Source organism: Hippoglossus hippoglossus, chromosome 22 (assembly GCF_009819705.1).
Source record: "Hippoglossus hippoglossus isolate fHipHip1 chromosome 22, fHipHip1.pri, whole genome shotgun sequence".
In the NCBI taxonomy this organism is placed as follows: Eukaryota; Metazoa; Chordata; class Actinopteri; order Pleuronectiformes; family Pleuronectidae; genus Hippoglossus; species Hippoglossus hippoglossus.
In genome coordinates this window covers 4,608,357-4,617,869 of record NC_047172.1, presented here as the reverse complement: position 1 = coordinate 4,617,869, position 9,513 = coordinate 4,608,357, and the positions used below count along the sequence as shown (strand labels likewise).

General features: G+C 43.4%; 1 protein-coding gene across 5 annotated transcripts in view; it reads left to right on the top strand.

Annotated features, from left to right (window-relative positions):
• The window catches only part of actn1 (actinin, alpha 1), a 51,137-nt gene that overhangs the window by 31,556 nt on the left and 10,068 nt on the right, over window positions 1-9,513 (top strand). For 3 of the 5 annotated variants that reach the window (XM_034577315.1, XM_034577318.1, XM_034577317.1), the window contains exons 6-9: window positions 2,539-2,617; window positions 3,324-3,405; window positions 4,214-4,299; window positions 8,874-8,966. In XM_034577315.1, coding sequence (XP_034433206.1) covers window positions 2,539-2,617; window positions 3,324-3,405; window positions 4,214-4,299; window positions 8,874-8,966 — 340 coding nt within the window. Of the gene's footprint in view, window positions 1-2,538; window positions 2,618-3,323; window positions 3,406-4,213; window positions 4,300-5,574; window positions 5,661-8,873; window positions 8,967-9,513 lie in introns of all 5 variants that reach the window. The other 2 variants (XM_034577316.1, XM_034577319.1) reach the window with 1 other exon arrangement.

Sequence of the window (9,513 nt, the reverse complement as noted above, 5' to 3'; positions counted from 1 at the left end):
TTATAACGTTTTTTTAGTTGTAAATATATAATTGACCAATACTTTAAAAATAATAATAAGACTTTTAACAGGTTAAATAAAAAAATACATTTGTTGAAAAATGTGATTTATAATGTTTTTGTAAATTATACAAAACAATTATAACTCTGGATATTTCCTTAATGTTTTCATTATAAAATATCCGCCAGCAGCAGAAACTTTTTCACTGACTGTAACTTTAAATTTAAGCTTCAGACACAACATCCCTCAATCCTGCAACTATCATCTCACAGACACTGTTATTACATTAAAATGTGGTTTGTCTGGATTCCTTTTAGATTTTATGAGAAATCTACCACCAGGATTACGTAAATACAAGATGTCAGAAACGGTTCCTGACAACAGTGGAGGCCTCAGACAGTGGTGATGTTGAGCAGAGCTGAAGCAGCAGCAGACATGTTCTCATAAACCAGAGCGGGGGGGACGAGGCAGTGACCCAACAGCGCATTCAGATTTCTATCAGTAGATTTGTTGCACGCAGGCAGTTAATCAAATTTACAAAGCGGTTACTGTCGCATCCTGTCTGGATGTTTCTGCCATGAGTGCGTTCAGTGGGCGCTGAACCCACGCTGCAGGACGCCTGCGCTGAATTATTGAAAGAAGACCACAGGGATCCTCAGATGTGGATGAAAGCTGAGGCGAGGGTGGAGAGGTGGAGGTGAGGTCACTCCAGTGGATGGTAAAGGGAGAGGTCTGATGATGGGGGGGGGCTGTCAGAGCCGAGCTGTTTGATGTGGTCGCTCTGTGAGAGAGGATAAAGGTGCATCTCCGTCCCAAGATGAGAGGATCCGGAGGAGAGAGGGCTGAGGTGGTTTCTTTTCTCTAAAGCACTCAAGTGCTGCTGCTTCAGGAATTAAAAGTCTCCGTATAAAAGCCCTTTTGTACATTAAAAACACTTTTTTTATGGCAGGTAATACATTTGAATAACCCATTTGCTGCCCGTAAATCTTCCGCCACTCTTCCAAATTGAGATTGCTCTGCACCGTCCCACCGACAGTCTGCTCTCAGCACCGAGACCGCTAATCGATGGAGCACGGGAGGATAAACAAAAAATATGTCTTCCAGATAATTAAACACATAATCATTGATTTACAGATAAAGTTCGTACGCTGCAGTTTAAATTTGGCTGCATTTACTGTACAAGTGCTTAGCTTGTACATTTTTATCTTCACTCCTACTTGTTGTATTAACAGAATATATGTTTTTAAGCTCGGGTTCACTTTCACAGTTTGGTTTTTGTTTGCCGTCAGCAGCTGTTTTCAGCAGGAAAACGCTTCATAAACCTGCCGTTCGCTTCCTGCTCGGCAGCAAACAGCAAACAGACAGAGTTAGGGACCTGCTGGGCACAGTGGAGCATTCAGCAGCTGCAGAGTCAGATATGTCCACCAGGAGTTAAAGATGGACGACGTGTGCCAAAGTGAAGCCAAATCGTCTTGATCGCCGCCTAGTGGCTGGCTGCAGTATAGGTCATAATTCCCGCCTACGCAATGAAACTGGTAAAGTGGACAGAAGCACGACTCCGTATTAACACTATTGTTGGTTCATGTCTGTTGCAACTGTTTAATTCTCATATTAACTTATATAAGTCAGAGCTGCGTTCACAGTTTGTTGTGCTGCCTCCAAGTGGCCAAAAATATAATTTCCTGCAGCCTTAACTTAAGCTGTTTTCAGACATTAACTCTTCGTGTGTTTGTCGGCTCCTGTTTTTCATGAGATGTTTGTTTTCTTTTAGCTTCCTGTCTGTTGTGATCTAGAAAAGTCATCGACACGTCCACTCGCTCGTTCAGACATTTTCTGGACATTTTACAATTGTGTTCTCACAAACAGTGAGTCTGGAAACTTTCAGGAACATGTCCGGATGTCTGAAAGCATCTTTAACAGCCAAGTGTGTTCAACATTTCCAAATTAAAAATATACTCAAATACAGTATATAAATAAACTTGAATGAGTGCATCCTGTACGAGCTGGACCACGTACGTACGTTACCAAGTCCCAGTGAGACGTCCTGCCAAGAAAATTACTGAGGAGAATGAAAGAAAAGCAGCATTGAGGGGTCGTGTCTGTTCAGTGTAACGTCCTCCTCTCTGAACGCCATCCAGACTCAGGCCCACAAACGCAAACCAACTGCAATTACCAATTATATCGTGGTCCTTGGAAATAATTCGACGGGTCCCTGTTCCCAGGTTTCCAGCTTTTTGGAAACTGAAACCTCCCCCTCACCAACCCACTGCCCCCCCCCCACTGCTCTTTGATATCCGACTCATATTTTGTACCTTTATCTCTCTCCCTGTCTTTATGACTAAGGGTCGTTTTAATCCTCAAACTTCAGAACTCGACATCTGACCGTGTTTTACACCAGATAACCCGTCGTCCCCGTCCCCATGAAACTAATTAGAGACGATCCAACATTAAAGCTAAATTCTTTGTCTTCTCCTCATCTCATTATGTTTCCCTTCACCTGATCACAGCCGTGTCTCCGTCTCGCTCTGTCTGTTTCAGCTGGAAAGATGGTTTGGGATTCTGTGCACTCATTCACCGACACCGTCCAGAGCTCATCGACTACGGAAAACTGCGCAAGGTGAGCGAACGTCGTCCGACACGAGCTCGACAGAGACAAACTGGACATAGAGAAGCAACTCAGACTCAGGACCACAGATACTGACACAGATACTGACGGGAGGCGCCATTAGGGCTGTTGTCATATCCAGATATTGATTATAAATATTATAAAAAATGAATGATTGATATTGTGTTGATATTAATTATACTTTCCTTTCCTCTATCGTTGAGAGAAAGTATCTCGACAGATCTATAACAGAGTTGATGCCTGTTTCAATGATATATTTGAATCAATGTCAATACATTTCTTTATTACTTTATCACTTTTTTAAATTTATAACATATCTGCAAATGTTTACTATCATGCACAACAAATGAAATCATCTAATCCTCACGTCCGAGGCTGAAACTGGGGAAAGTTTTTTATTTTTGTCAGAGAAATTACTTAAATGATAAATGGATGATTAAAATAGTTTTACTCACTAATTGTTTTATAAGTGGAAAAGTATATAAGGAATAATAGAAGGTATTTTGCGATAATGTTGCAGTAATTTAACAAAAAACATAAATAGTAGAAACAAGATATACGTTGATAAATAATCACTTATGGTGTTTGATAAAGAGGTTTATTTAGTTTCTGTGTCGTTCTGTGAAATGGCAGCAGTGTAGAAGCAGGTCAGTTCAGGGACATAGAGAGGATCTGATTGTCTGTCTGCTCCTCACAGGACGACCCCATGACCAACCTGAACACAGCGTTCGACGTGGCAGAGAAGTACCTGGACATCCCCAAGATGTTGGACGCAGAAGGTGAACAGGCGGTGGGGGGGGTTGTTACACAGTGACGTGAGGACGAGGAGACGTTATCGTGTTCAAAGACATAAAATACACTGTCTCAGACGTTTTGTTCCAACAGCCTGAAAGTGCAAATGGCCACGTCTGCTCTCCTGCAGTAACTGTCCAGGTGTAAAAAGGACAAGAGCTCCACGTTCTCTTCTTCTTCACATTCCTCACATTCCTACACGTAGTACATCACTTCTCACGTTTACTGCTGAATCACACATCAGTGGCGACGGATCCGTTGCTTCCAGAGGAATCTGGAGAGAACAAACATGAGCAGAGAGAAAGACCGACTCTCTCTCTCCCACCATGTTTTTCTTTCTCCCCTGTTTATTGATCACGTGAGACTGAAGTTTGCTTTGGCTTCGTACGACCCGACGTTTCGTCCCAATCGTGGGAATCATATCTTTAAAAACACAGACACAACTTGTCTTTTTCAGTGATCTGGGAGACGATGTTGTGACCCACACACGCAGCTGTGCACACACAGGAACACAAACATTCAATTTCTGTCCTGTCGTACATATTCAGTTCTCTTAATGAAAATAAGTTGAAACCTTCAGGGGTCGTCCAGAGGCGTCACAGCTTATGACCCGTTAAACACATCTGGACCACGACACAACACTCTGGTTATTGTTGATGTGAAGAGCTGAGCCACGGCTCCACTTCCTGTTTCTTCATTTATCTGTTCTCTGTTTAACAACCTACGATCCCCCCCCCCCCCCCCCCATCCCCTCCATCCTCCACCCCCTCCCTGACCTCCTCTCTTCCCCCGCAGACATTGTGGGCACTGCCCGTCCGGACGAGAAGGCGATCATGACCTACGTCTCTAGCTTCTACCACGCCTTCTCAGGCGCCCAGAAGGTATCCTGGATGCAGCGTCTCCTTCCTCCTCCTCCTCCTCTTCCTCCTCCTCACTCCCCTCCTCCTTGTGTTTCTCCTCACAGGGCTCCTTTTCTCTCTGCAGTGCACCACGCCCCCTGCAGGGGTCACTCTCCTTCACTTTCCGCATGGTTCACGCCACCAATTGCATGATGGGACGACAGCTGTCTTAGAGGCGATGAGCACAAGTGTGTCTCCGGTCCACCTGGTTGTAGCCTCAGGCCCTCGGACTCACTTCTGATCAGGGTTTTGTTCCCTGAGGGGAGTGGGAGGTGCGGTGGCGTTTATCTGATAAGTGATGATGATTGGCTGTGATGAAAACCATAGTTGCTGATGAAGAGCGACACGCTAGCCCGAAGTCGAGCTTGGCGGTGGAGATGTTGTTCTGTTCGGCCCTGAGAGTGACAGGTGTAATGGAGGGTGGAGGATGAAATTAAAAGCGGCACTTCACAGTCGGGAATCAAACCGGTAGTTCTTTTAAAAAGGATCTGTGCCGCCTGGCTTCAGCAGGAGGCCGTTTCCTTGTTCCTCTGCAGGAGAGAAGTGCTGCCTCCGACTCTCTCTGGTGGATAACGGGTGATTGTCAGTCTGACGGCGACCTTGAAGCCCATCAGGAGGCAGGAGGCGGCCTCCTCTCAGACAGCCGGGGAACAGCAGAGCATCTCGAAGAAGCAGGAGTTACATAAGAGCCAGGTTCAGTGGAGCGGCTCCCTGCAGCAGAGAGCGTCTCAACACAGCTGTGTCGGAGCACAAATGTCTGTGTTTATAGCTGCAGAGTGTGGATGGGCGGGGTCTGCCCCAGCCAAACTCCAGCTGGACTCGAGGTTGCATCACAGGTCAGAGAAGTGCAGGAGGACACTCAGCAAGAGAGACTGCAGCAAGGAAACGGTTTAAAAGTTCAGAAACTCAAAGAAAGGAATGATGTCGCTGATATTTTAAGATTTTTGGGACAAATTACCAGAAGCACTTGGCTTCAATGTGGGAATTTAGACTTAAATGTACAAAATACTTTCCACTTCATCCTCCCACCTCCAACTTAGATCTTGTCACTTATTCCAAATTATTTAAAAGAAAACCAAGATTTCCCTTGAAACGAGACAAACTGCAGGTGGACTGGAGACGACTTGTGCCCCCCCACTTTGCCTCCTCTTGTGATTACGCCCCCTGCTGGCCCCCTGTGTCTCTGCACTCTTTTACTCTTGTGCATTTTTTCTCTCTCCTCTGTCCTCTCCCCCCCTTCCTCTGTTCCCTGGGCAGATATCATTAGCACCTTGAGGCCAGATGAGAAGGCCGTCATGACTTATGTGTCGTGTTACTACCACGCGTTCTCAGGCAAGCAGAAGGTGAGAAAATGGAAACAACAAACAAACAACAACAACAACAACAACAACAGAACCAAACAATGAGCGGAAACTCGCCAGAGTGAGCGGCTGGCAGCGAATCACAGATCAGCTTCGGCCTGAATTTGCCAATGTTTGTTTTTCACTGCTCGAGTGTGATAACACAATCTGACCCTGCAAAACCAACAATGACAACTTCAGGCCGTACAAAACCTTAAATGTGAATTTTACTAAAGGTTTAAAGTTTTTGTTTGGAATTAAATGTTCTCATTTAACAGTAATTGGTGTTTTTTTAACACCAAAAACTGAACATCGGACTCATTTCAGGAATTTAATGAATTTCAAGTGGAACATAACCTGAATAATGATAATCCAGAGTAACATTTAGCTGTTTTACAAACTGCAAATACAAACACATTCCACACGTAGGGTGCTCTAAAGCTAATTATGGTGTTTAAGACTAAATCTCTTCACATTTGACTTAATAGAGGGAAAACTAATAGAAATATAATGGAAGTTATTTAGTGTTTTTAGGACAAAACTTAAACATTTACAGTTACGCAGGGAGGTCCAGAAAATATAAGGAGAAGTTAAAGTGGAGTTAATCAGTAGTTTTCTGTTAGAATTCATCATGTGACGTATTGTAAGTGAAATAGGTCACAAGTTCACAATGAGAATTAACAGCCCTTCAGTTCAATGCAGCTTTTATCGTCTCACCAGTCAAGTTTTCAGCAGAAACACAAATGAATGATAATGTTGCTCTGTATCAGAAATTGTTCGCAGCAACTTCAAAATCAACTTTAGAGTCGATCAAATATCAGTTTAGAGTTTACGTTTTTTTTCTGCTGCATTAAATAAGCAAACATTTTAAATATTGCAAGTTCAAGTGCTTCAATAAAACATGAACAGGGAAAATCTTGATTTTAAATAATCCTTTTTCTTATGGCCCCTCAAAATATTCATAGGATTGATGACCGAAACATTACCTTGATATATAGCTGATAATGTAAGTTTCCACTTTTTCCTGTTCAGTAACAAATAAATCGAGGAAATGTGCCGCTTCTGTTTATTAATAATAATTTATGACAATTAAATAAACGAGATATAGGAATTTGGAAAAGGCGATAAACTGTTTTTAATTGTGTAAAGTAAATCTTCTAGAGAAGTAAACACGCTGATCTCTGATTTAAACATATTTATAATATTATGTCCAAACTTGCCTCACAGAGAAACTCTAAAGATAGATTTTGCTCTGATAACCAATCCCTGTGTCGGCTGCCTCTGATGTCAGGACAGAGTCATTCAGAGGAGAGCTCCTGGCTGTCGGGGCTTTTCAGTAAACGGGCCGAGTGTGCAAACATTTGCTCACAGAAGCACGACCTGCACATCCTGGCTCTCCTTTTAAGGCAGCCGGCCTGCTGCTCCCGGTGGAGCCCCCCCGCAGCACGTCTCCAGCCGAGCCAAGTTTCCCCCCCGTGATCTTTTCACAAAGGAGGCTGGAAGCTGTCGTCTGTGTGGGACTCCGGACTCTGAGCTGTGGGAGGGAAGATCCAAGTCGACCTCACTGTGGCTCTGTTCTCTCTAAAAGGACACGGCTGCGAGGTTACGCTCCATTTTGAGTCCATGTGTTTCCCTGTCCAGCTTTTTTTTCATAAGGGAAATGATAGTGGTGCAGTTTGGGCTGATTCAGTGTAGAGCCGGGTGATGAGGCCAAATCTGTCCATATCAATAATTATCACTATAAAAGCCACATTGTTGTTTCTTTTGAGTTTAAACGTTAAATAGTTTAAATACCACGTGTGTAGTAATTACAATTTTGATCTTAGTCTTTATGCTAATTGACTCTTGGCTCCACCAATAGTGTAACAACTCTCAGAAGAAAAGGTGGATAAATGTTGTGGTGACTTCAGTGAATAAACTAAAGAAGTTGCTGAGAGGCTAAACAGAGATTCACTGAGATCCAGAATACGTCACTGAGATGATTTATTAATGAGAAAATAAAAAAATAAAGCTAAATTTATAACGTGATGAAATTATAAGCAAAATAATCACAGCGTTCAACGAAGTGCGGTCAATCGGTTCCCGTTGAAACCACTTTCAGAGCCAACAAAATATTGTGTTCCCCCTCTAGTGGAAAGTAGGGCTGGATGATATGAATCTAAATTACACATAAGAAACAGATAAAAGCAGCTGATATCGATAATTATCACCATAAATGTCACATTATTATTTATTTTTAAATTTAATGACAGACCTTTGCTCCTGAGTGAAGGTTTTGTTTTTATACTCTTCTTTTTGAGCAGACAATCACAACCTCATGTGTTATATATATATATATTGAGGTAATTATTGATATAGTACAGGTTATCGATTTGATATTATCTGAGGCTCTTTGACCTCAATACTCTAATAATTTCTGCTTCATCATGTCACATTTCTAAATGATCCAGACTTTATGCATGTTGCTTGAATCTCTGCCTCTGTTTCTACTATGAAAACCTTTGCTCTTGTTTTCACTGAGTTTCCTGACCACAGTCACTCGTCCTGAACCCGGCCGGTTCACCGACTGCATGTTGTCATGGAAACTCTGCTTCGCTCATGCATTTCCAGCGTAGTGATGAAGAATGACAGGCCGTGTTGAGGAAGTGTTGTGTCATGGATGAGCCTCTCTCTTTTCTCTCCCCTCCCCCCCCTCCCCCTCTGGGCTGGTTTTATTTTCCTATTCTCTCAGGAGCCTCTTTTCTTTCCTCCTCCAGTCCCTGTGTGTCGGCTCAGAGGCTGAAATAACACACTGTACGCTGCTGTTCTATAAAAAGACAGCGGTGCAGAGAGAAAGGTGCCCCTACTCCTGACAGCAGGTTCACTGTGATGACTCTCTGGAGTCCTTCCTGCAGGAAAGAGATTATTAGTCTTTGGACATTTTGGTGACATTCAGGGTGCGAACACACCAGCTCAGCCAGTAACACACAGATTCCAGGAAACAGCAGGACGCCCTGTTTTTACTTGCTTGCAGCATTATTGCTTCATCCCCCAAAAAACAACTTGTTTGGGAAATGTCCTGTAGCGTAGGCAGATGTGCAAGTCAAAATAAATCAAAGGCATTGCTTTAATTCCATGCAGCACACCCCAGGTACAGGACACAAACACTGAATAGCACCAGAGCTCAGTGACATTCCTGCGTCTCACCCTCTTTCTCCCATCGTCCTCGTCATCCAGGCGGAGACGGCGGCCAACAGGATCTGCAAGGTGCTGGCCGTCAACCAAGAGAATGAGCAGCTGATGGAGGACTATGAGAAGCTGGCCAGTGATGTGAGCACACACCCCCCCCATTCTCCTGTGATTGTCCTGCACCACCACTGACCCCTCTGTCTCCCCCCTTGTTGAGTCACTCCCCCCCCCACCTCCCTCAGCCCGGGGGTGTCTGTGCTCCGTGCAGGTGCAGGGTTAGAGGCCACGAACATGCTCCAGCGAGATTAACACTGTGGCTGTGAGGCTTAAGCATAAAGATGCACCACAGAAGTACATGTTTCAAAGATTATAAACTAGTTTTAACTTGTTTAAAATACTTTTCTATCATATACATATTTAGATTGATAAAGGCAGACTTTGGTTCCAGTTAAGTTCGTTACATTAAGAAACTTGAGTCGTAGAGACTTGAAACTGTTGTTATCAGTATTGAAACTGAAATAATTTGTTTTGAGAACTGCTTCTCTTTGTCTCATGTTATTGTGACTTTCAGTTTTAAACTGTTGGTCGAGCCAAAAAAGGATATGAAGAAATTAACTCAGGTTTTAAGGAAGTTGTGACCATGAGAAATTGTGTTTTTAAGTATTTTCTGACCAAACGATTAATCTAC